General features: G+C 40.9%; 1 protein-coding gene across 2 annotated transcripts; it reads left to right on the top strand.

The window, feature by feature from the left end:
* The first annotated feature begins 789 nt into the window (after nucleotides 1–789).
* LOC108941204 (ubiquitin-conjugating enzyme E2 Q2-like) lies at nucleotides 790–17,229 on the top strand. 2 transcript variants are annotated; one of them, XM_018763874.2, is made up of 13 exons: nucleotides 790–1,572; nucleotides 2,875–2,979; nucleotides 7,647–7,751; nucleotides 10,445–10,501; nucleotides 10,606–10,746; nucleotides 10,965–11,049; nucleotides 11,201–11,261; nucleotides 11,381–11,471; nucleotides 11,635–11,693; nucleotides 11,972–12,020; nucleotides 12,120–12,215; nucleotides 14,397–14,463; nucleotides 14,835–17,229. In XM_018763874.2, the coding sequence occupies exons 1-13, from the start codon at nucleotides 1,414–1,416 to the stop codon at nucleotides 14,864–14,866; spliced, it is 1,107 nt and encodes a 368-aa protein (XP_018619390.1). In that variant the 5' UTR covers nucleotides 790–1,413; the 3' UTR covers nucleotides 14,867–17,229. The 2 variants fall into 2 exon arrangements, with proteins under 2 accessions (XP_018619390.1, XP_018619388.1); XM_018763872.2 differs by having other exon boundaries at nucleotides 10,603–10,746.
* Nucleotides 17,230–27,251: the final 10,022 nt, after the last annotated feature.

Raw genomic sequence — 27,251 nt, 5'->3', positions numbered from 1 at the left:
ACGTAGCAGCAAAAATGAGTCCCATAATAAGAAGTGTTTGATGCAGCTTTGTAAAGCACAGGTGTACAGTGGTATGGAGTCATGCTGGGTTAGCTGTTTCACTGTGCCAGGTGAGCGTTGGGAGGCAGCGGGGTGTTGAGTAATCTGACTGCTTCAGGGAAGAAACTGTTGCGGAGTCTGCTGGAGATGCCACGGATGCTCCTGTACCTCCTGCCAGATGGCAAAAGGGCAAAGAGTCCATAAGAGGAGTGAGAGAGGTCATCCACAATACTGGTTGTTTTTCGCGGATGCGGTGGTTGTCGTATGAGGTGTTGATGGTGGGTAGGGAGACTCCGATGATCTTTTCAGCTGTTCTCACATCGTTTATCCATCTGTGATAGAAGATGTTATATTCTATACAATCAACATTATTTTTTAGTAGACATGTATTACATAAAGAAATGTATATTTATTAGCAGTGCAAAAACTTTCTTTGTACAAAGCCAAAGCATCCTATTCTAACTTCTACAAACCTCAAACCTGCTAGAACTGTGTCTCTGATGACACCACATTTGTGATGAATACGTTTATTCATTCGTTTGTTTTTTGTTTAGTATTATCTTTGCTTTATCCCACTGGTTATATCTCAAAGTCTTTGTACATGATTTAAATTAAAATTATAAAATGTTATAGTTGTACTTGTTTTGTTAGTAAAGTTTTATAAAAAAAAAAAAAAAAAAAGAACAACAATATATTTACCAGGAAATTTTTAGTTTTATTTATTTTTTTTTTTTAAGTTTTTTTCCGGTTACTTACTTGCTTTCTTACCTGAGTGCTCTATCTGCGTTATCTAACAAACTGCTCTAAACAATTCGAACTGAGCGGGTTTCGACGCACCTTTCTGTGACGTCACAGGTCGTTCACTTAGCCACAGCGCCGGTGCGGGCGAGTGCGCGCACGTACACACGCATCGCGCGCCGGGACTCTGCAGGCTCTGGTAGCGACGCCATCTTTAAACCCCGACAGGAACCTTTTGCCGACAGCCGCATAGGCAACTTTACGCGCGCCTAGTATCGGGCTTCAGTTTTCACAGCTTAATCCGTCGATGAAAAAACTACGAGTTTTTTTTTAAAGGGTGCTTTTCTTTTGAGAAAACGCTGCAGAGACGAGTCGAACGGTGGCAAAAAATTAAGACAAATCGCGACAACAACAAAGGCGGAAAGAGAGGAGCGACGGGCGAACTGAAGGTGAATATTTGTGCGGATAGCTGGAAACAAGCTCTGTGAGGAAGTGCTCAGCGCACCGTGTCAGAAAAGCGGCTTTAGGTTTGTGCTTCTGTCGCGAGTTGTGTTTGGTTCGGGCTCTACTGCGCGACTCGAGTACCGCCAATCCCCTCCTCCCCACCCCCGCGGCCCGGCTGGAGATGAGCGGAAGATGTCGGTGTCGGGGCTGAAGGCCGAGCTCAAGTTCCTGGAGTCCATCTTCGACCCGAACCACGAGCGGTTCCGAATCATCGACTGGAAGCCCGACGAGCTCAGCTGCCAGTTCAACGTGACGGGGGAGAAGCTGCTTATCATCCACTGCAACATCACGGTGAGGAAAGAAAGGGACGCTCGGCGGGGAGGCCCTGCCTGGCAGCCTGGGCTGGCCGGGCCCGCTCCGCTCCTCCGTGTGAGCGCACATACATTCGATTCGCACGCACGCGCTTAGCTAGATCATATTTATTGCTTTCGAAGTGTATCGCTGGAGGGCTTTTCCAAGTCCAGCGTCTCCCGCTGTGCTGCCGGTTGTGTTTTGCGGGTTTGATCAACGCACCCAGCGGTCGGTTCTTCAGTTCAGCCCTCTCGACGACGTCTCATGTCATCAAGCCGGAAGGCTGCCTAACAGCTAACATCATTGCGTCGCTTGTTTTTCCTAGGCGTTTTCCCCTAAACTAGTCAGTTGTATGCTATGTGCACGCCCGGTGCCTTATCGACCGAACTTGTTTTGTTTGTTTTTAAGTGTATAAGTAGATCTGCCTGCCCCAGACAATAAAAACCATAGTTGCGCGGAATTTGTATCATCATGATCATCATGTCATGAGCATTAGACTAGATGCCTGTGACACTGTGTGTCGCCGGCGGAGGCTGTAGCAGCAGGGTTTCTACCTGACACTCACACAGGAATGGAGGTTATGCAACGTGTTTGGGGAAAATATCCCCACCGGTGCATTACAGTAGGCTCTTCTTCCACGTAGTCCTGCTGAAAGAGTAGGAAGAGCTCCTCACATAAGGCTTTCTGTGAAGTCTTCTTGCACCATTTTGGCTTTTCCTTTCCTAATTTGGTACCAAATTGTTACACTGGGCTGATGATGGGGTTTGATCTGGTTATATAAACGCACTGTTTACATTGATCTGTCTGCTGACATGCTGTGTGTGGAACAGAAACACACTGAGAACCGAATAGGGAAGAAAAGGGATATTTTGGGTGTAAAGCAGTTATAGTATGTGCTTTTGTGGAATAAAATATAAAAATAAAATTCATCTGTGCTTGTGGATGTATGACCTGTATAATTATCCTATGCATTCGTTGGGATTATTTAGCTGAGGTGACTAAAAGTCTTAGGTTAATGTAATGGGTTGACTGTTTCAGATTTTCGTTTGTATCTGAAGATCATATGGTGTTCCCGGTGTCATGTGTGAAAGTATACCACAAAAAGTGACATTTAAACCTCAATTGAAACAATTTAAATGAAAATGACTTTTGAATCTCATTCATTCCTCGGGTGCATTATGAAAATTCTGTCGAAAAATGATTACATTAACATATGTTTGTAATCTGGCTGTTGCTTTGTGCACCTGTGCTTTTTCCCTAAAATTTGGAATGAAGTTTAATCGAGTCTCTCATCTCTTTTAGGAATCCTACCCCTCAACGCCCCCAATATGGTTTGTGGACTCGGATGACCCCAGTCTAGCACAAGTGCTAGAGCGTTTAGAAGATGTAAGAAAGGGCAGTACCCTGGTAAGAGCAGAGTGTGCTTTGTCTAAAAGGCAGCGGGGTTTCACATGCTGTCAGGTCTAGAGCAGAGCCTTGATCTCCTTTTCATAGGAGTCAACCAGTTGCCCATCTGTCATGGGAAACATTCACTACAGTTGCAATCTGTTTTCAGGTTGCTTTGGTATCAGTAATGTTCTAATTCATTCATGTTGACGACAAGTGGCTACAGTATACTGCTAAAAATAGATTAAGGACGCATGGTTTAATTGCAGGATCATTTATGTGTTGAGTTAATGCAGTGCCATCAAAAAGCAAACATTAAATTGAATAAGCATTCCTAAAACCGTACGGTTGCATTGTTGTGTTTCTGTTCTTAGTTTTTTCACTGAACCTAATCCTTAATTTATTGTAGAGTCAGTGGTATGTTTCGGGTGAGTGGATTATTCTCATTTCCCAATTCTGTGTTTATACTGAGGAAAGATTACCGATTCTGGAATTGAATAGTTTTCTTCAGCATAAAATTCGGAAATGCCATTTATGCAGTTCTGCAAAACGGAGCAGAATTGTTAAAGAATGAACTGTTCCCCTGTTGGCAGACCTGGGTGGAGGGTTAGCAGGCCAGTGCTGATAAGCTGCTGAGTTCTTTTCTCCATGAGGATTCAGTTATGTCCTGTTTAAGTCTTTTAGGGTATTTAATTTCTGTATGGGGAAAAAATGTCAACCACTGCTTGGAGCTGTGTGGCCAGTTTCATGAAGTGTAAATCAAAACTGGCCTTACCCCTTTAATCTAAAATTATTCAGGTCTTTTTTGTGTTGTATATTTTAATGTAGACACTATTTGGGGCTTTCATGCTGAGCAGGAAGTTTATTTTACTGCATTTTCTGCAATGATGCTACACAAAATGTTCTCATTCTAATTGATTTGTGTAAGAAATTTAAATATTTATAAATGGTAATATTTTCCTAATTTTTTGAAGTTTTGATCATTTATAAACTTTTTACTAAATTTCTCATTGTTGCTGCATGTGGCATGTTTTTGACAATGACTTTTTTTTTTTTTTAAATGAATTGCATTCACTAAGAAGAAACAAATGCATAAAGAGCTCACCTTATCTGCATTAGTGGAATTAGGTTTTGTTTCCCCGACCCCCAGCAAACATCCCCGGAAGACCCTGCATTTCGGAAATAACATGGTAGGGGATGGAGATGAGAATTAAGAATTTCACTGCTTAAACTTAATTCTATAGACACATTTCCCACTGTCACAAAGAGATGATCAAAGTAGTACAATACAGTAATAGAATAAGGAACTTAAAAAATGTAGCACATACATTTTCTGATAGTCAAATCCCTATAACATCTGCATATGTTTACCATGCTGGTTACCATGCAACACCTAGTTAGAATAAACACCTAGTTGCCATAACACCCTTACTGAAACCCCTTCTTGACAGTGACAAGATGGTAGACAGACTGCTGTTCTGATTACACTTCTCCCGAACATCCTCATTTCACTTTTAAGAATAAGCCCTAATTGTATCCATTGTGCTGTGATGTCCTCTTCTGAGAAGAACAAGTCAGCTGTCACAAAGAACTTGAATGAAACATTACATGCTATAAAAAAACTGCAGTGACAGTGTCTTCACAAAGTATTCAGAGCCCTCATGCTTTGTGTTGAGGATTTATTTCGAAATGGATTGAAATGATTCTTTATTGCCATTAGTTGATACACAATACTCCATAATGGCAAAGTGAAAACAAATGAACTAAAATCCCGTTTACAAGTAAGTATTGAGTATTTAGTCCTTTGTAGGACCACCTTTAGCAATTACAGCTGCAGGACTTCTTAGATACGCGTTACCAGCTTTGCACCCCTGGATTTGAGCAGTTTCTTCCATTCCTTCTGGTAAATCCTCCGAAACTTTTGTCAGGTTGGATGGGGGTGACAGAAAATGGCAAATTTCAGATTTCTCAATTTTCTGTGGGGTTCATGTCTGGGCTTTGGCCATTTAGAGACTTGTTCTAAAGACTAAAAATTGTTTCCTTTGTTGTTCGAAAGCCACTCAAGTGTTGTCTTGAACAGGCCCTTCGAATCTTTGCTCTAATCCGAGGTTGTGTGTGCTCTAGAGAAGGTTTTCTTCAAGGACCTCTGTTTTTGGCTGTATTCATCTTTCTCTCAGTCCAGATCAGTTTCCTTGTCCTTGCTTCTGAGAAGTATCGTAGTAGCATGATTCTGCTGCCACCATCCTTGGCTGTAAGGATGATGAGCAATATCTGGTTTTTGCTATTTGACATTGATTCTAATTTTTGTCTCGTTGGACTAGATCTATTTTTATTATGCTCTACTGTAAGTTGCATTTGGCAAACTCAAAATGTGTATCTAGCCACTCTATCAGAATAGAATAGACCTGACTGGAGTGCTACAGAGATGGTAGATACAAACTGCTTCTATTTGACAATGATTGGAGTCCACAGTGCACCTAGGAACTTTCAGTGCACTGTATTTTTTTAAATAACCTTTTCTAGATCACTTCTGACACAGTTCTATCTTTGAGGTCTATAGAGGTTTTTTGATGGCTTAGTTTTTACTCTGCTATGCACAGTGAACCTTGGGACCTTATAAGGACTGTTGCATGCCTTTCTAAATCATGTGCAGTTGAGAATTTGCAACAGATGGGCTACCATCAAGTTTTAGAGACAAGTCAAAAGTTAAGAAATAGGATGTATCTCAGCTCCTATTGGAGTGTTATAATAAAGGGTCTGAATACTTATAAGATGAGGAATTTGTTTGGGATTTTCAGATTTTTATGCTGGTTTGCCATGGTGTCAGTCAGCAACCACTTTTGCAATGTCTGACCTTTTCATTTTCTCTGCTTTTTAATTTTTCACTGACATGTCTTGATGTAGAAAATCTTTTATCTCTGCCATCTGTTTCCTTGCTACTTTGAGCTTGAACAGAGTGCAGTGTCTTCTCCCAACTGTCACAAACTTTTCTATTCTTTTAATTCTCTTCAATAACTTTTTTTTCTTCTTCAGTTTCTGTTGTGTCCCTCAACTTTGCTCTTAATTTAAAGTTGTTTTCTTACAAACTTACTGTCTTGGGGTTGATCAAGGACACTGCTTTTTTCTTTTAATATCTGATTGAATTCTTAAAATTTTTGCGTAGCTTTCAATGTATCCAAGGCCTAGACAGTGATACCTGTATTAAGACACACATTGTGTTGTGAAGCTTTAGCTCTCTCCAGCTTTTATACATTCTAAACATCTTGGTTACACCTTTGTGATTATAAAGACAAACCGTTTGTCTGCATTTCTGATTCCTTGAACTACCTCTTTCCTTCCTTCTCTTCCAGCAACTGAGAGTTATGAGTAGTGTTTTAATGGAAGCTTCACTCAAGCCCAAATACAAATTTCTTGAGAAAAAGTGTATTGAAATTGGGTCCCAGTAACTCTCCTAGTGCACATTACTTGGGGTTGTTTAGTTACCCAGTATAGTATGACTGTATTGATCTGTTCTGTACAACTCCTGACAGTATGTTCTTTGTATTGTAAAGGACAATTTTTCAAGTTATAGCTTTTGGAAGAGATTTTTGCACAATAAAGGTCGGAACATGACTATCTGGTTACTGTGGCAGTAACAGATGTTTTTTTTTCTTGCTGAGCTTAATTAAAGGTGAAGATATGACCGGTGTTTCCTGTTGTGTGTTTTTCCTGACATTGGTTTCGTCTGAATGACTCAACCTGCCCTCACAGTAGGCATGCATGCAGTAATCTATAGTAGATTTTGTTTTTGTTTGTGATAGGGGTGTCAGGTTGGTAGATTTAACAGTAAAACCACACCTCACAAAGAGTGATCCTTGCAAAAAAAGAAAATTTCTTCTCGCAGTCCTAATGACATTGTGTCTGACAGCTTTGCTTTAGCCTTTGCCATACAATAATACACAAGGAAAGATATTCAACCCCTCGTGCCAGAATCAAGGGGGCTGGACACAAATGAACCATGCCACCAATACTCCATCTCTGCCAAAACCCCACATGTCCCTCACCCCACCCCAATATTTTGACATCTTAATTTCATTACTTTGCCTCAAGCTTTTAGATAGCAGGTTGTGAAATTTTGCTATGATCTTTGGTACGATGGTTTGTCAGAGACCACGCTGACCAATGCCAATAACATGTCGTCTATAGAGCTGTTACCTATAGCATTACTTGGGAGTCATTTTTGTACAGATGTTACCTTGAGTTTTCTTACATTGAAATTAACTGCAGTTCTTTGCATAATACTTAAAATGACACTCTGAGTTTGGTCAGTGTCCTACTTTACATACCAGGATCCTTACTTATAATTCAGTGTTTTGGAGAATTTCTGTTCTTTGTCTGCAAGGCAGTTTTTTTCTGTTACACAAAACAATAAAAGGGTTCTGTATTTTTTTTTTTTTTTTTTTTTTTTTTTTTTTTTTTTTTTTTTGGAAAATTCAGTGTAACTTTATGTAGTCTAACAAACCTTTATAGTCTTATTGCAGGTTCTGGAACTACACCTTATACTTCTGTTTGTTTGCAGGGCTTGTCGATGTAGTTTCCCATGATTTATGGGCCTGGTTTCACCTATATGACACTAGTAGCTGCTCATGCCTCCACATGAAGTTGAACCCCTGGTAGTAGGGTTGCTAAATCTTGTATTTCCCTTTTAGCTCCTGCAGCAGCTGAAACGCCTCATCTGTGACTTATGCCGCCTGTACAACCTTCCACAGCACCCTGATGTGGAAATGTTAGACCAGCCACTGCCTGCTGGGCCGGTAAGCCAAGAAAGAAAAGCAGTCCTACTGTATGATTACACAATGCCTAGTAAAGCTTGCTTAATTTATCTGTACAAAGCAGAATGTGTTCATTTGTTAATTACAGTATTATCAACTTGCTGAAATACTGAAAAGAACCTCTGTTAAAACATTGGTGTATTTGTTTTCCTAATAAAGGAAGGAGCGTTCTACCAAAATTGAATTTCTAACAGGAAACCGCGTACAGACAGTCCCCGAATTACGAACGAGTCCTGTGTCCTCAGCCTGTCTTAGTCAGGTTTTAATGTAAGTCAGAAAAGTTAGGTGTGGTGGGTATCTTATTTCAGTTTGTCAGATATTTGACCTAGTATATTGTATACCTTTCTACGTGTAAAAATATTACACTTTGTATACACTAAAACATCTTTAATAGTACAGTAATAATATAATGTAATGATAATATGCGATGTACATTGCTTTGGAGAAAAGCGTCTACTAAATGAATAAATGTAACTACAGTATTTATAATAGACATAGAAAGAGAATAATAAATGTTACTACTGTGATGATAAGCAGAGGACATGGAGGAGACTGGACCCAAGTCAGTGCAGGATTGTTTATTCAGAATCAAAGGACTAGACGTGTTCTCGTGGTTGGGGATGGGCAAATGATCGGTCGATCAGCGAACTGAACAGAGGTGAGGATCCGAAATCGGGGTCAAGGGACAAGGCGGTCATTATCAAAGAGATGTGGAACAGGACTGGGGAATGATGAGGGACAGGACTTGGAAGTGCAGAGAGGGGGAAGTTTGAGAACGCGGGTGTGGAAAGAGATTCTGCAACTGGGAGAGTGCTCTCTGAGAGAGACACAGAGTGCGTGCGTGCGCAAAACATTAAAGAAACTTTATTGTTCACTTTTTCCATTGTTTGTTGGTATTTCACCTTTCACTTTATTATTTACTCTTTAGTTTCAGTTGGGATTGTTTTGTTTTTCTTGGATGCATCACCATCACTTGCATCACATTTACGCTTTGGTGCCATGATTGGACAGGTAAAAACGATAAAAATTAAAGCCAAATGCAATAACATATGAGACACTGTTAATGGGAAAAGTAGGAAGTCTGTCCTACATCGGGCTCACGCGCCCTGCCCATGAACTGACAAACCACTGTAGACGTGCAATGCTTTGATGGGTGTTGCAAAATAGCGCCTGTTTGTTATTATTAACGATTGTACATGCAATAACTTGAATTTTTAATAGGCTTAATTATGAAGTTTTCATTTGATTGTTACTTAATGGTGACAAAAAAACTATTTCCGGTCAGTAAGGGGGTGGTTCGTAAGTACGGGTTATGCTCAAGTTGGACATTCGTAACTCGGGGACTACCTGTATTTTCAGTGCTTCATTAGCACTTATTCTCGTAGAAAATATTATGACTAATTCTGTGGGAATCTGTGAATATACATGTTCTCCAAATGAATAGTAGCCTCTGGAAAGCACCTAATGCTGCAGTAACAATAGTAATACATTTCTAGGTTTGCTGAGCCTTAGTAAAACTTGTACTACTTGTACTTTTAACAGCTTAACTGTTTGAATTAATAGCATAATTTAAAATTTCACCAGATCAATTGTATTAGCAGAAAGTCTTACCATTTATTGTTTAAACAAAAAAAAATTTTTTGTTAATTCTCCTGGTTTACTTTCTTCTTTACTACTTCTTCTGGACGATGCTTGGATGAATATATCCTTGTCGTTACGTTGAAAGACTTGTAAATACACAAACACATGGATCTTTGGAAGAAAAACTAAGGGAGAAAATTAAATCTTTTTTATTTCAAGTGTTTCCTGAATAATTCTTTAATGAAATTGATGCTGAGCTTTAATTTATAAGCATATTACAAATTCCATTGAACAAAAGCCACTATATATTACTTATGAAATGGGTTTTCTTTTCATCTGTCATGTTTTGGTTATAAAATGTATTAAAGAAAGGTGATAATTCAGCTACATTTCAGGATTATGGGTTTCAAGTTTAGTATAAAGCCTGGTAGTTCCATGTCAAGTGCTGAAATTAGTTTTCCCAGAGTGAACAGTATTGATGCTTCTTCTGCCATATGTATAGATCCCGTCTGTCTTAAAATTAAATTTGCAGCTCATCTCCTGTTAGCTCGGCTCTTCTTTGTTTGCTTGCTTTTGTACTTTAGGATCAGTGTACATAACATTTGCTTCACCACAGCAGTGTTATGAGGGTACAGTAAAGGCTTCCTGTCCTCAAGGCAGAAAGTACAGTTTTGCCCACTCTAGAAATTCATTTGTGTGAATGTGAGATTTTTACACTATGAAATCCTTTATCAAAATAAGTCCTCTTTAGTAAAGGTTTATGTGCTCAATGTGATTCGAGGAATTGAGCATATAATGGGTCAAAACAAGCAAATGAGAATCTCCATTTGCACAAATGAAAGATTGCCAAGGTATACTGCCTCAGTTAACAAGGTTATTATCAGCTGAGTAACAATTTGTTTAGTCAGAGCCAGTATTTAGGAAAAGGTTTTAAAGTAATTTCCTTAAAGGTAAAAACCCAGTCAGGTTGTCTTACCCACATAGGTTGGTATACGACATCTCAGAGCTAGGCACTGAGATCACACTCGGCAAAGTTTGTTTAATGTGATGCATTAGTTAAACTCAGATTTCTTTGTTTATGCTGCTGTTTCAAGCCTGGAACTACAGATGAAGTCACATCTGAAGAGGAGGAGGAAGATGAAATGGCAGAGGTCTGTCTTTTCTTTTTTTTTTTTTCCTTTTTTAAAATACATAACTTGTCTTTTTCCTTAAATATGAATATATACCTACGGATGCATGCATTTTGTGGCAGCAGGACATTGAAGATCTGGACCACTATGAGATGAAAGAGGAGGAGCCAGCAGATGGCAAGAAATCAGAGGATGATGGGATTGAGAAAGAGAACCTTGCTATTCTGGAGAAGATCCGCAAAAACCAGAGGCAAGACCATTTGAATGTAAGTGCTGATTTGGTAAAGTCACCTTTGGCACGTACATCGAGGACTGGATTCATTTCTGCTCTTGTAGATCACATAATGTCTCTTTGAAGTGTGGTGATGGAATAGCTTGTTTTTTGAGTAGATGTACTGCAATTGTAATATGACCAGTATGACTTAAAATAAGTTTTCCTGCTGAGGTTCTGTGCAATTGTATTAACATGCCTGTCTTACTCCAGGGTGCTGTGTCTGGGTCTGTGCAGGCATCAGATCGTCTCATGAAGGAGCTCAGGGAGATTTACAGGTCACAGAGCTACAAGACAGGCAAGTACCATGTTCTCTCTTGTGGAATCTGTTTAAAAATTTGTGTTTTGCCTTTCCCAGTTAATGTGTTATTAGGGATCTTCTAAGAAAACTTTCTTAGAATAAAGATGTTGTCAGCAGCAGAGCTGTAAATTTTTATTGCTTTTAACAGGAATTTACTCAGTCGAGCTTGTCAATGACAGTCTTTATGAATGGCACGTCAAGTTACGGACGTAAGTACCAATCACCATTGTCAGTGTTTTGGCCATTGTGTCTACAGCTCCACAGTTAGAGAATCCCAAATTGTTTAGTGTCTGATAGCGGTAATTATTTGCTTTACCTGTTCCAACAGGGTAGACCCTGATAGTCCTTTGCATAGTGACCTGCAAGTTCTAAAGGAAAAGGAAGGCATGGACTACATTCTTCTCAATTTCTCATATAAAGTGAGTGTTGTAAATGGATGCTTTTGGCTTTTGACAACTTCAGTTGCTGCTATTATCTTGCTGTGCAAGATAATAAGCTGGGAAGAATTGCATCTGGAAGTAGACTGTGCCAGTTACAGTCCTGGAGTTAAGTTTTTTTTTTTTTTTTGTCTGGGCTTTGCAGGATAATTTCCCCTTTGATCCGCCTTTTGTACGGGTCGTGTCTCCTGTGCTTTCTGGAGGGTGAGTAAAGGGTGCTATTTGAGGGTGATGTAAAAAAATGTATTTTTTTTTTTAAAAATTTTATTTAACCCTTCTTGATTTCCATCCATCTTGGCTGTACCTCATTCAAAAGAGAAACATTTTTTGGTGGAGGTGATTTTTAGTAGTAGTCAGATTTTAATTGATCTTTCTGTGGTGAAGGAAGGCTGCTTTTTTTTTTTTTTTTTTTTTTTTTTAAATAAGCTTTTAGCAAGTTTTCTTTAATTCAAAAGTGTGTTTGCTTGTTTCTTTTTCTGCAGTTATGTTCTTGGAGGAGGTGCCTTGTGTATGGAGCTTCTCACAAAGCAGGTCTGAATATATTCCTTGTTTATTTGCAGAGGTTCTTGCTTTGCTCATTGTTGTGCCAACTGTAATAGCCTTGTTTGTATTTTTTGTTTCTCTCTTTAGGGCTGGAGTAGTGCCTATTCTATAGAATCTGTGATCATGCAGATAAATGCCACCTTAGTCAAAGGAAAAGCCAGAGTACAATTTGGCGCTAACAAGGTAAGATTAAAATTCTATGTTAGAAAAACAGGGATATATTTATTTTAATTCCCCAGGGAGTCGGTGCGGTCCTGAAGCAGAACTCTGTGCAAAGGCAGATTCATGTGTCGACCTTATGCTCGGTGTGTAGGCAGCAGTTTCAGATTATTTCGTCATCTGTCATGACATGCTATTTACATAATCTGTGCAGTCTGTCACTGTTCTTTTTTCCATTTATAGGCTGGTTAACACAACACTCAATTTTATGCATCTTCACAGGATTTACTTAGTTTAAATTTTTGGCAGTTCATACCAGATAATGCAAATTTGATTGGTATTAGAAAAAGATTTAATAAAATGTAAGAAATACAAACATTTAGATCCTGAAATAAGAAATTATGCGGATTTACAAAATAGACTAACTGCAAATGGGAGACTGGGTTTTATGCTTTGTCAGTATGTCTGATTGAATGACAGTTAAAAATAAGTGGCTGTAAACAAAAAACTACATCATGGAAGAGGGTTTCTGTGTAATCCTCATAATTGCTTGATGCCTCCTAGATATAACCTGAACTGAGATTATGTTGAGATGTGGTTTGTACACACAAATGGATATTTATGTAATTTGAATGGGAACTGACAGTTATGATTAAGGCAGACTTCAACCATTGCCCTGAAACCTATCCTGTGACATCACCTTGAGTTTTTCTCAATACACCAACTTAGGAAACAGCACCACTGTCCTTTGTGGTTGTGTCAGACATTGTCATAGACACAGGTGGATAAATGAACCCCAAGTAGTGTTTAGCACTGAAATATTTGCCTTGCCAAATGTTATTTAATAAAATTTTTTAAAAACTTAGATTTCTATGAATCTCCTTAGCCGATTAACAAGAGTTGCTTTTTTGATAACGTTACATATAAATCAGCAGAGTAATATTTTTATGCTACATAAATTGAAGAATAAATTGCAGACTGTTGTAAGATCCTTTCCTTCATATAGCTCCTGCCCCACCATATGAAACAATTGTATGATCAAAACTGTACATGCAAATACAGTGATCCCTCACATTCCGATACTAATTCATTCCAGAACCACCATCGTATGGATGGTATTGTGTAACCAGTAATGCATGTCCTGTCAATTTATTCCTAAGCCCAAAAATTTGCTTTTAATCATATAGAGAATAATTTCCATAATAAAGCATAACATAAATATACAGGCAAACATGGGGCCACAGTGAATAGCACTGCTGTCTGACACAACCTGGGTGGTAGGAGAGAATGGGAATTTGATCTCCACTCAGTCTGTGTGGAATTTAGATGTTCTACCAGCTCTCGTGTTGGTTTCCTCCCAAAGACATGGCATTTAACATCAACAGTTAACACTCCCCTACAGGTTTCCTGTCAGAGCAACATTATCCAACCACTTTTGGTAATTTACTTTTTTAGTATTTATACTACTGTTTATACTTCTCGTGTTTTTACACTCTGTAAATATGTTATCTATTTATTCTGTAATTCTGTGTCAGCTGTTTGTCTGCAAATACTGCAGGCACCTAGAGCCGCAGCAAATTCCTTGTGTGCATCAGCACACTTTGCCAGTAAAACTCATTCTGATTTAGTGCCATTGCAGCCTGAGTGAATTTTCCCTCAAAGATGAATAAAGTGTCATTAAACACAGTAATAAAATACTTCTATATAATAATCAGCAATAAATGACACTACATATTTCTTAGACTGGAAGAGCTGTTGACTGACATTGGTGGTGATGGAGTGAATGGAAAAAATTAAACGCAGAAAATTTGGATTTCACTAAAGGCACAATCAGTGCAGGAACCCACTTGCTGCTCATTGGTTGAGAATGACTGCATTCTTATTGCTAATTGGCTGTCATTCTACCAATGCCTCTACTCTCAACTTCAGGTTCCAAACACCATGTTATTTCTACTGTGAAACTTTCATATTGTGAAACCCATTTTATATTGGAAAGGTCATGGTAAGGTACTGTACTGAATTAGATGTGGTTATTTAGTTTATTTCAGAAAAAGGTCATGTGGTGTTACTATGTCAGTAAAGTGTTTCTTTTTGACACATCTGATGTAAGATAGAGGCTTGTCTTGAATTTTGGGAATTGAAACTAAATTGTATTAAATTGAAAAAAATGCATTATTTAATTTGCAAAATTAATCTTTCCTGCAGAACCAGTACAATCTTGCCAGAGCGCAGCAGTCCTATAAGTCCCTAGTGCAGATTCATGAAAAGAATGGTAAGTTTATTTTTCTTTCTTTGCACACTGAAGATTTGTTGAATGCACTGGATTATAACTGCATTTCAGTGTCTCAAAAGTAATAGCTTAATGCTTTATAGTCATGTTGTTACCCTTGAAATGTCAGCTAAACAGTAAATAAGTTAATTTGCATTCTGCTGGCAATTGACACGTATTGATCTCCAGTTGGTTACCTATACAGATCATGTCTGTCAGATCAGTTTACTTAGAAAAGCCTTTTTTTTTTTTTTTTTTCTTCTTCTGTGTAATGTCTTCCCATCGTTTTACCTATGTATAACCTTCTAAGTCACTCTGTCTTTTGACATGCGTCTTAAATGCTCACCCAGTAATGATCTGTATGTTTTTTGCAGGTTGGTACACACCCCCTAAAGAGGATGGTTAGGGTGGTGGCCCTTATGTGCACTGGGACCAACTGTCTTAGGGTCAATACTCCTTTTTTCTTTTCTTTTTTGTTTTTCTGGATTTAAGGTTTTTTCCTGACTCTGAGGTTGTTTTAGTGGGAATATGACACCCTTCTCCCCAAATGGGCTTGACCCATTCAGTGTCTATGGAAACCGACGGGTAAAATCTCCCCTCAGCAGGCTGGAGAGATTCTTATGGGGTCATCCCATCATCCGCCACAATATTTGCAGTGCAGTGGGATTTCAGTTTGGCTTTTGCGTTTATCTTTCTAGCTATTGTACTGGATACTTTTATGAGGTGAACCACTGACTGTACACCATGGCAGATGGACGAACACAGATTCAGCGACTATTGTCATCCTTCCAGTGACCCGAGAGAACCATTGTTGTGAACTTGCACTTGGTTTGTCAGTTTCTGTTCACACAAGGAAAAAAAAGATCTTTGGCTTATAGATGCAACTGGTCGCGATGTGACCCTCTTCAGTTAAAGATGGTTTCAGTGCAAACTTTCATAAGAGCTGAAGCTTGGTTGGATAACTAATATAGCAATTCGGTGCCCCGCTGCCTCGATCACAGTAGATCTTTCGCCCAATCGTTTTAGTGTAATATTTCTAATGCCAAGAGAACCACGCAGTTGTGTGCTTGCGTCAGGAGCCCGGTGTCACTGCCAGCCAAAATGAGAGGAGTGGAGCTAAATAAAAGACATACCCTTTATGCTAGCAGGCTCTTACCAGGCCTCAGAGTTTTGGTCTTCTCAGAAAGCAGGCAGGGAATACTGAGCTGGGTTAAGGCTAGTCGGATAGTATTTTTGTAAAGTAGTTGAACGAGCTCTAAATGGAAACTCGTGGTGTTTCGTAGAGTGGCACTTGTTGTTTTAATGTATCTGTGTATGTGTCTGGACTTGTGGACACACTGCATTAAGTACACCCAGGACTATAGCAAGGACCACTTGCGATTTAACTTTCACATATAGAAAAAGGAAAAAACTTTAATGGAATCCTTCACAGAGATAAAAACATAAGCTTAAACTGTTTTATGTAAGGTTATGACTACTCTTAAATTTTCTTTACAAATTGCGATATTTAGTTATTGATGACCGATTTTTGTCATTAGTGGTTATGCTTCTGTATCAGTCTTAAAGGCAAATATAACAACTTTTTCCATTTGAGTTGTTCAGTTGGTTTTGCAGTCTAGAGAAACATTGCCATAATCCTTGCCACATGGTCTCATGGCAAGTCCATGAACCTTTTACCAAGGGCATAACTATGCAGAGATTGGTAAACTCTGTTTGCTAGCAAGACACTTAAATGTGCATAACTTTGAAATTATCATGCCTGCAACAGACATTTTTGCAGTTTTAGCTTTTTTTTTTATTTTTGTTATTAAAGCATTAACATTGCAGGTAACACACCTGGTCTCTGCGCACGGCTTTCTGGGGTATGACAGCCAGGGAAACTGGGATTCCGTGCCCTTCAGAAACTTGCAAATGGCAGAGATCAGCATGGTGGACTCTCTTCAGGCTCCTCAGACAGAGCAATGAAGACTGCAGATCGCTTTTTTTTTTTCCCCCCCAACATGCCTTAAAATTGAGTTTTTTTTTTTTTTTTAATTATTAAATTCCCTCTACCCCTCCTCTACATTAGCAGACAATTTTCAACGAAGGCATTTTACACTCCACATCCCTGGTGTTTGAAGGCTTGCATTCCTGCTGACTGGGCAGTTAGGAAACAATATAATTTTAAAATTGTAATAACTAGGGTTATGCAGAGTAATCTTGCAGATATTATGCACAATACTGCCTGCATTCTGATGGTGCCCTTTTTGGTTTCATGGTTTAACTTATTGGGATTGTCTGAAATACTTCTTATTCTTGAAACCAGCATAGCAATGAACCTTTTCCCTTATTTTGTGTTTTTATGCTGCAGGGTGGTCTGAATGCTGTTTACAGCACTAGAACACTTATTGTGGTATCTAGTGATGTGTTTATGTTGTTTTAAGGTGCATCTTGTATGATGACATATCACAGTCAATCCATTTATAACCTAAATCAATACACAGAATACTCTCTGGGCCATGTCAGTGCAATTGGGGGGCATGCTTTACATTTGAGTCCTACCATCATAAATGCATAAATTTGTACATATGAGGAAACGGCTGTTTTAAGTTTTGTTTTTACAAATTATGATGCGGATTTTCCTGTATACATTAATTGAGCATATTCTTTGGACCACAAAGTCTGTTGTGTTTAAGTAAGGCCACTGGGCTAGGTGCCATTGCGGTAGGCTGAAGGTTTAGCCAGAAAACTCCCTCAGTTTTAAAGAAGGTATATTAATGTGTGTGTGTGTGTGTGTGTGTGTGTGTGTGTGTGTGTGTGTGTGTGTGTGTGTGTGTGTGTGTGAGAGAGAGAGAACTCCACGCTTTGGAGATTGGGTTCTGCTAAGAATCCTGTGTGTGAGCCTCTTTCTCTCAGTGATGTTCTGACAGTAAGTCCTCTTTCAGTAAATCTGTGCTCTGGACTTGTGCTGACCTGGACAAACTGCTGATTGAACCAAGGGGTGTGTTCACACATGTTACAGGATGCAGCTTCCCCACGTCATCACTGCTGCGCAATCCCTCATGAACAAATGGGAGACATAAAAGTTTGTATGTTATACACAGTTCTTTGTCAGTCTTTGCCTAACTCGTGAAAAGCATCAAGAAGAACGCGTCCGCTGTGCCGGGCCTGAGGGCAGTTTGCGCGAGTGACCTGGGAAGAAAAAAGCCGAGTACTCTAGGAATAGTGACTACATGAGTGCTGTGGTAAATGTCCCAAAGCCAGTTGTTGGGGGTGACTGGCCACCTTTCCCCCCCCCCCTTTTTTTTTTTTTTTCTTTTTTTCCCCCCTCTCTCCCCCTTCTCACTGCATAACTGATAACTTGGCCTTCAAAAAAGCCCACTTCCTCTCTAAGAAGTTTTCATTAGAGCTTAGCCTAGTGAAATGTCCTGCAATTGCTTTGAACTGGTATGGGCTGGTCTACAGGAAAGTGCTGAAACATTGGGATTGGAATGACAGTGTAATATTTCCACTTTTGTCTGATCCTGGACTAGTCCAGCTTTAATCAGGTTGGAGCAGTTCTGTAAATTCTGAATTTCATTACTGACAGGGTCCTTTTGCACCACTCCTTTGAGTCTTATACAGCAACTGCTTGAAACTTGTATTTCAGCTCCATAAATTGCTCCTACTCTTACTGTTTTCCTTGTTTTCGACAGCCATTGTGCCAAGCAAGAGGTTTTAATGGAATTGGTTCATTTACTTTGAGTAGCTTCCAATATGCTGTGATAACGATGTCATTTGTATAAATACAGACCAGTCTCCCAACATTAACTGGACAGGATTTTTCCCCTTTGGTTTAATAATATAGCTAATTGTGGATTTTCTTTCTGGCACCATTTATTGGTGGGCAGGTTATGAAGTTATGCACTGTTAGCATGCCTTTTTTTCTTTTCCCATTGCAAGATTAATTTTGACCATGTACAGTAATTTGTAAACTTGCATCAAGTTTATGAATAAAGAATTTTAAGAAGTACTTGATGTCTTGAGTTAATTTCCTCACGGTGACAGTAGTGAAAGTTCATGATTATTTTAAGGTTATTTCTGATTTGGAGAAAATTACTGTAGAAAGCTGTTGATATGAATCTATTTTGCGTACTTTTGATTGACCATAACGTGGGGATTCAAGTTTGAAACAGTTAAATACTGCTGTTCTTTTCAAGATACTTGGTAAATGATAAACTAATGCAAGCAAATATAGCCGCTTGCCCCTTGCAGTTGTTCCTCCACATTCCACATGTATTCTGTCGTTTCAACATCAAACATTGTGTTATTCTCAGGTGAAAATTTGCAAACAGAGCTTGGCAAAGGGCAATATTTTCTTAAGAGACAAAACATTCCTCTTCTAATGAACACAGGGGATCAAATTAAATGAGTTCCTGCAGTGGAGAAGCTACAGGGCTGTTGGCACAGCCCTCACGCACCCGCCCCCCCCCCCCCCCCCCCCCCCCCCTCAGCTTCCCCAATTCACATTGATTGCTCATTTATTATGGATGTGTGCCTCTTCTTTACGCTCTCTGCTTGTCTCAGCTGGAATTGAATTTAATTTTAGTTATTTTTTGCTGTAACTGGCCTCTACCTTTGTCATTTAATGCCTCTCTTGACCAGCAGGGGGAGACAAAGCGTTAACTGGGGATTTGCTAGGGGCCATGAAGACAACGTTCCCCTACATCCCCATATGCTTACAGTTCTAAACTATAAAACGCAAACATTGAAGGCCAGCGGGGATATTAACATTGTTTTGAAGGTTTTTGTGCCCATTGCTGAAATGTAACTGGAGCAGACATGAAGCAGCTGGTGCAGTGCTGATTCATTAATTTAGAACTGTTTTGTTCAGTGAAATACAGCAGCAATTTACTTGTAACCTGACAGCAAAAACAGGTGAGGCCCAGTATTATACTGTATTTTAATAAGAATGAGTTAATCATGTTAACCACAGAAATCCCATGTCTGATGTGGTTACTGAACGGTTTACTCTTGCATTTATTCAGGTAATGAGATTGTCAAATGAGGAACCCTGGTGTTGAACGAGGTGAAGTACTCTAGTTCACCACGAGGGGGAGCGCGTGCACCATCTTCGTCCCCCCCCTTTTTTTTTTATCCCCAAAGCAGTTCAGTTTTTTTCTGTCTCTCTCCCATCGATCAATTGGTAATATAAAATTGCAGCGGAATTATTAGAGTGCAGAGTAAATCCTGAGAGACAATGGATCACACTTTGACTTTATTGAAATATCAGCTGCAAGTCTGGAGATGGAAAGCACAGTGGTTTAGCTATGTGCTTGTTCCCTTTCGGCACAATATTTACATTTGTCCATTCAGCTGATGCTCTTCTCCAAAGTGACAAACAGTATTAAGCTACTTACATTTATTTACCTATTTGTACAGCTGGGTAATTTTTACTGGAGCAATTTAGGGTTAAGTACCTTACTCAAGGGTGCTACAGCTGGAGGTGGGGTTCAAACCTGCACCCACCGGGTTCAAAGGCAGCAGCTCTGACCACTACCAGCTGTCTCTGTTGTATGTTCCATATTAAGCTGGCACTGTTGTTAGGGTTTGAAACTATTCCGAAATCCTCATCGTGATCATAAATTCCAGGTGCCGCTAAGGTGATGCTATGCACTTGGGGGTTTTGGGCAGGTTATCACATCTGTGGAGTTAGAGCAGCCATGGAGCTAATAACTATTTAAAGAATAGAGACCTTTGCTATCAAAGTGATTTTTATGCATCCAGAAGGACAACGCTGCTGTAAACGCGCAAGTCCACACGCACGGCTCCGACACTGGCCTTCGTTGTTTATCTTCTCTTTGCTGACAGCTTTCAGAAGGTGAGAGACTCAATGGACTCACCTGAGCTCACTGCAAAGATGTGACAGGTGTCCAGGAACAAGACAAAGACAAAAGGGCTCCACAGGGACGTCGTAAAAAGGCAATTGCATGAACCCTGTCAGAGTCATCTACCTTGTAGGGGAGACCTCTGCCAAGACCAAATAATCTCACTCTGGCGCATTGCTGGTTTTGAAGGGGATCTGCCTCGTACTTATTAGTTTTTTTTTTTTTTTTTTTTAAATCAAACAAATTTTAGGTCTTCCAACTAGACATAAACCCTTCAATCTATAAAGCAAGCTGCTGTACAGGAGTTCAGTTCTGATACCATATGGAAATTTACATTTATTCATTTAGCAGACCCTTTACTCCAAAGCAACTTACGATAGTTACCTATAATTATTAACCCATTTATATAACGGTAATTTTATGAGAGCGATTCATGGTGAATACACTGCTCAAGGGTACTACAGCTGGAGGTGGGACTGAAACCTGAAACCTTCAGGTCCGCAGGTAGCAGCTCTAATCACTACAGTACCAGCTGCCCCAATAAAGCAAAGTCCCTGTGGATCAGTGTGTCAACCTCAGCAATGCATCTAGCAGCCCTGTCATGACTAGGGGTGTACTGGGATGTGCTGGGGTTGTGACCTTGCTTTGGTGGCAAAGGACGCAGGTTCAAATCCCACTCCCGCTGTAGTACCCTTGAGCAAAACACTTGTCCTGAATTGCTTCAGTAAAATTATTGCAGCTCTTAAAGACTCAGCGGAGTACAAGCCTAACAGTGTGAACTTGTTTGGAGAAAAGAATCAGCTAAATGACTTCATAGGCTTTCCCATTTGTGCTGATGGCCAGATTTGTGGAAAATTCTGATGTGTTTTTGGTGCTTGGGCCAGACGCGAGATGAGGTGTGATTTTGTTCTGCTGTCGTCGTCGTCGTCCCCGAGGAATCCTGAGGTTCTGTTCAAAAGAGCAGCGGACAGGAGCTGCTTCGGGGAGCTGGGAATGCGGTTCCTCCGAATGCCCAAGATCCTCTAAGATTTATATTCATGTTGGATTCTTCCGCAGCTCGCAGTCGGCCCCATGCAATTTCACAACAAATACCCACTTCAGCGTTTTAGGGCTGCGTAATTACAGCTGGTGCAATTGAGCGAATGACCTTCACAAGCGTTTTTCATATTCCTGTTCATAAATTTACTTAAAATCTATTCATTTTCTGCCTTTCAGGATGAAACTAAAGTGTAATAAGGAGATAGGATGCATATATTACACTTAATGGCCAACCTGGAAATTGTTTTTTTTCCAGCTTGAAGTTACCCTAAACATTGATGATTATTGGACATTCATAAAATTTTGCCGACTTGAATTTTCTCAGATTATTACAAAAAAATACTATTTAATTCCTCAAGGGAATATTTTCAACAGAGGGGCATTGAGTGTATTTGCAGTTTAATCCCCCTGTTTCCAGTGTAACTACAAGCTACATATATTCCAGCATCTTCTCTCTTTTCTATTGTACCGTGATTTACATTGTAAATTAATGTACAGTTATTATTAACTAGTATTTAGCTGATGCCTTTGTCTAAGGTGACCTGCGGGACTAGACTGCAAGATATAATTGTTCAGCGTTTTGTGCAACAAGGCGCAGTAACGCACAGTAAAGGAAATTTAGATTTACCAGTTAAACGGAGCCGTGTGCTCCTGGACTGTCAGAGGAAGCCGACCCGAACCCAAATTGAAACCCGTAACCCAGGCGCCATGAGGTTCTAGTGCTCCCCGCTGCGCCACTGTGCTATTGACAGTGTGAACCAGCAAATGGTGCCATTACTGTTAATTTTAGTAATAGTTACATCTGATTCATATCTAAGGCTTTCTTGCTCTTTAAATGCACAGACTATCTCATTTATGGATATTTAGAAAGTACATAGGTCCACTGCTATATTTATTTTTAAGGCCTCCAGGCAGTGCATTTTGAAGTTATTTAAAGGTGTAGGTTTTCTCCATGTAGATGTTCATGGTACCTGTCTTGTTCATGGCTACATCCGTGCAGCACTGTGTCCGCTGCCGCCGCTTCCATCCGTCTCAAGTTCCCCGTTGACTGCTGACGCCCCAAAGCAGATGATGGATGCAGCGTTCCGTTCGCTATAAAGTCATGATCGTTGCGCTCAGGCTGACAGCAGGCCGGGAGTGACTTTCATTAGAAAGGTGATCCTTTACTGCGGATATTTATTCAATACTGCCTTCCAGCAAGTCCTCCCAGACAAACTAGGCAGGAATTATTTGAAGACATTAAACGATTTCTTTGTCAGTTGTGTCTTCCTTTGAAAGAGTGGGGTGGGGTGAAGGTTATCTGTCTGGGCTCTTCACTACAATTTGATCTATAGTCTCAATAAACATGATTTTTTTTAGAAGACATGGACTCCAGGAGACGGTACTCAAACTGTGGTCAATGCAGAAAGCTAAGGTCTCTCATATTACATCATAAAGAGTAGGACAGCGGTTCAGACTGGTGCCTTGTTTACCCTGAAATGTTCCAGTAAAAATCACCCAGCTGTAAATGGGCAAATAATTGAAAGAAATTTAGTGTACAGACCTATATTACAAGTTGCTTTGGGAACAGGTGTCCGCTAAACAACGGTTAATGAAAAACTTGATCTTCAAGGCTCTTGCTGTAACATGATGAAGCAGCTTAATATAGCAGATGCTTCCCAAGATGGGGACGTCTGGGTCTCGGTGGATCACTAATCTTTCCCTCTTCAAGTTGTCTTGCACCCGCGATAGAGCATCAGCTCTTTGTTAACGTCACGCAAGATTTGTGCGTCGGTGATGCTGCCCGGCTTCGTGAGGCCTGGGTCCTCCCCAGGGGGTCCTTCCTTGACCCCACGTTATTGACAGGGCTGCAAGTGGCTCACTTGTCCAGTCAGCTGAAGGCTCAGCTGCTCAAAGAGCTCTGCAACACTGCGGACGGAGTGGGAGAGTGCGAGGTTACATGCACCTGTCTCTGATTTAGGGGTTTTTCTTCCTCGCGGATGTGGGTGGACTGGGGGGGCAGGGGAGGTATTAATGACCCAAAGAAAAAAATGGCACAATTGGACAGGAAAGAGAATGTGTTTATGCAGAAAGGAAACGGACCATGAAGGTGCCATTGGACATTCGTGATAGACGGTGCAGACACAGAGCCCATGTGTTCGTGTAGACAGCAGCACTGGTCATTAACACAACCTTGATAGATTCTCCTGAAAAGAAATTCACTATTATAACTACCTCAGTGACCATAACCATATGGCTTAGATCAATAGCCTTAGCAGCTAAAAAAAACCCCAGAAGACCTTGCCTTTGTGCAATGAAAGAATCAGATCTCCACTTGAAAGACCTAAGGCTTCCAACCAAAAGGAGATTAAGTGGAGAAATCAAAGCTTTTGCTGTGGTTTTTTTCCATCCTCTGGCATTGAGATGGTTTTAAAAAAGCATTATTGTCTTGTAGTGCAAGCCTGAATGGTAACATCACCCCGGGGAGATAAACCGCAAGCCATCGGGAGCGATAAGCATCTTATCAACTGGTGAGCATGAACTTACCAAGGACGACCTGCTACAACAGCAAGTGTTAGACAACCTGAGCACCGCACAGATAAAGGCCCATTACATTTGTCTGTTGAAGATGGGGAATAATAAATCATTTGACTTCTTTGCATCACGTAGTCTGGTTTCGCACAGATTGTGTGAGAAACTCTTGCAGAGAATAAGAGGGAACATCAACGACTTTGAACTAATTTTCTATGTATTACTGTTGTCCTTATGTGAGCATACATTGGCATGAAGAAACCACCTCTTAAGGGTATAACTTGGTTTACACTTGGACTTTCATTAGTTATGGAGGGATAGTTGGTTGGTTGGATGGATGCTTGGGTGATTAGATGCTTGGTTGTTTCTTCATAGTATCCATAAAGCCTTCTGGACTTTAAGCTGAAGAATTTATGTCACCCATGTCCAGTCGGAAAGTGACCAGCCTTGAGGCAACACATGGTGGACATATGGAGTTTTATTATCAAAATGAAACAAACATCCATCCATTCATTTTCGTTAACCACTTGTCCTGGTCAGGTTTGTGGGGGTCCAGAGCGTATCCCCGAATCACTTGACATACCGCTTGGGGCGGAGGTACATCCTGGACAGGAAGCCAATCTATCGCAGGGTAGCCACACATATACACACACACGTAGTCACTCACCCATTCACACACCACGAGTAATTTAGCATCATCAAGCCACCTGAACTGTATGTCTTTAGACTGTGGGATGAAACCCATGCAGACACAAAGAGAACATCCCTTGCAGGTCCACAATCCCATCTCGTTTTTTCTCTCAGTCCATTTCAGTACTTTGTCCGCACTGGAGCCTCGTCCTGCTCAGGTTGCAGCTGATAACCAGGAAATGGGTGTGGGCCATACAACGCATTTTACACCAGCTTTCAGATACACACGCACCCTTTTCGCGCTTGATCACGATGCCCTGAGTGGAGGTCTCTACAGCTACTCTGACATTTGAAGGCACTGTCAGCGTGTAAGGAGGAATCATCCATCAGAGGGCCTAGTGAGTTCCCACCAGAGAGTCTCCTTCAGCACTGAGAACAATCAATCGAGGCGCACTCCCAAGAGGCCGATCCGACGAAGAGAGACCTCCCAAGCACACCCTGAGGTTGGACTCGTGTAGGCTGTGGGGCAGTCCCTCAGCAGAGAGGTGGAAGGAGCCCCTACATGCGGGGCCATTTAAACGCCACCTCCCTCCCACGCAATCTTGGAATGAAACCTTATGTGTCCGAAAGCCACTTCACCACATCACTATGAAATGTGAAATCGCCCTGACTGCCTGGAGGGTCTCTCCACCCGCGCTGTATAATACAGCCTGATTGCAAGGAAACCACTTGTCTGATCCCCATGCAGAAAACAGTACTGTCTTTAAGAGGTGGAGGTGATATATGTTGTTGGGTTTTGACACAACGCGATGCTTGCCTTCTAATGGACAGTCCAGGAAGAGTTGTCGTATTTGTTTGTCCGATGTGTAAACACGTTCTCTAAATATCAGTATATTCACATTCTCTATATATCTCAATATAAATCTGGATTCTGACATCCCTCTTCATAAGTCTCTACTGCAACCCGACAGTAGTCCTATTTGATTCGTCTAGTATGATTCTCACATACTTATGCTCTCTCAGTCTCACAAATGAGACTCCTCTTGGAGACATTTAAGACCATCTAAAAGTCTTTGCGTGGCCACTTTCTAACTGTCCTTGCATGCTGTTTATAGTTCATCACGGCTGCAAAAATAGTGAGGGACCTGCTGTTATGACCAGGAAAAATGAACGACTTATGTAAAGTAACTTGAAACCAAGGCAAGGAGTCTGAGATAGTTTTCAGGCCCACATCATGTTCAGATTCTCTGCATCGCTGATGGTAAGAATTCTGAGTTTAGATCTTAACAGAATATGTGAACAAATGCTGTGTGATTTCTGTGATGTTTTTTTTTCATGGCTTCTGAAAAGCATATATGCTGTTGCCAAGCGGTTAGCTCATGCGTGGCCTGGCACTAATGTGGGCAACACAATGCCCCTGGTTTCCAAGACAACCTGGCCGATGAAAGAGATGCACAACATGGCAAGGAATCTCAACGTAAGGGTTCCTGCAGAATCTGTCTGAAAGGTTCTTTTAGTCCTTGTATTTTTTTTTTTTTTTTAAAATGAGTGTTTTTGATACATCCTTTCATACTGGCTGTGCTCTTAAGAGTCTGCTCTGTTTCCCCACTGAACAATAATCTCTAGGAAAGGCAATGTGGAGCTGAAACAAGAACAAACGAGAATAAGAATCTTTCCACTTGGGTCTACGATCTCGTTGGAAGCTTCTCCCGCTCCTTCTGCTCTTCGTCCCCAAGTCTGTCCACTTGTCTGCTTGAGCAGTACTCTGTAAAGGACGAGGGGGACGATATACCTGCTGTGGAAATGCTAACCTTCCATCTGTTTGCTGTATGTCTGATGACATGTTTGCCGGCAGCACCCGTCGGTCCCAGGCTGACTCACCCGGCCACTTCTTCCACCTCCGTCAACTTTCACACCTGTTAGCGAGCTGTCGGCTCCCTCTGTTCCCCGTCGAATCCCTAATCATCACTTCTCCATCAGACAGCGAGATTTTGGAGGGCTTTACCTAATCAGACCAAACTGGACGCCCATAATCTCTCATCAGCGGTGTCGGAGCCCCCACTGTACCACTCTACGGACCCTCACCCGGAAGGACAGGACGAGAGTCATGGTAATTACACCCCGCTCCCCGCAGGTCATGTTAATGACCGCTCTGCTTCTTAAACAGTCCATTTATATGCAAAGTCTGTTTTTGATGGATTTCTTCATTATTTATCATTAATGCATTAATGTGCTCCGAGGGGGAAATGTGTGGAAGGCTCTGCCGTACGGCCTTGGTACGTGTGCTCACCCGGCAGAAGAGGGTCCTTCACATTTGCAGCGAAGGCGACAATGAGGCCAGCTGAAGCAGCCGTCACCTCGGAAAACAGCCGGCCTTACGCATAGGTGCTGTTGTGACAGCTGGTGTGTAATTTATCCCACTCTTTGTGGGGTCGTCCAGCCTTCTCACCTCGAGGCACTGGCGGCGAGACGGCGGTATCTCCTGTCCTCTAGCTCTCCGGCAACGGAAGGACACCTGATGCACCGATCGCGGCGGACACACATCGCAACCACGAACTACCGCGTCCGTCCCAACCAGCCGCTGTCCAGAAGCCTGCAGAAGCACTTAAGAAGCAAATACGATGGTGCAACGTGGTGGGAGGGTGGGGTTCGTTTCGTCCACCTGCATTTCACAGGCAACCAAACTCAGTCCATTCCTCAAAGCATGGAATTGGAAAATTGTAACTGGAGAGGGATATATTTGCGCAGCCTATTCACTTATTTATA

This window comes from Scleropages formosus, chromosome 11 (genome assembly GCF_900964775.1).
Source record: "Scleropages formosus chromosome 11, fSclFor1.1, whole genome shotgun sequence".
NCBI classification, from domain to species: domain Eukaryota; kingdom Metazoa; phylum Chordata; class Actinopteri; order Osteoglossiformes; family Osteoglossidae; genus Scleropages; species Scleropages formosus.
The sequence above is the reverse complement of the archived record's forward strand: the minus strand, read 5'-3'. Positions and strand labels throughout refer to the sequence as shown.

What these genes read in the sequence shown, in the direction of transcription:
- LOC108941204 (XM_018763872.2), top strand. Translation starts at nt 1,414, where the DNA reads ATGTCGGTGTCGGGGCTGAAGGCCGAGCTCAAGTTCCTGGAGTCCATC. An exon ending in TCATCCACTGCAACATCACG is followed by an intron (nt 1,573 to 2,874) that starts GTGAGGAAAGAA and finishes CATCTCTTTTAG; the next exon opens with GAATCCTACCCCTCAACGCC. An exon ending in AGCCACTGCCTGCTGGGCCG is followed by an intron (nt 7,752 to 10,444) that starts GTAAGCCAAGAA and finishes TGCTGTTTCAAG; the next exon opens with CCTGGAACTACAGATGAAGT.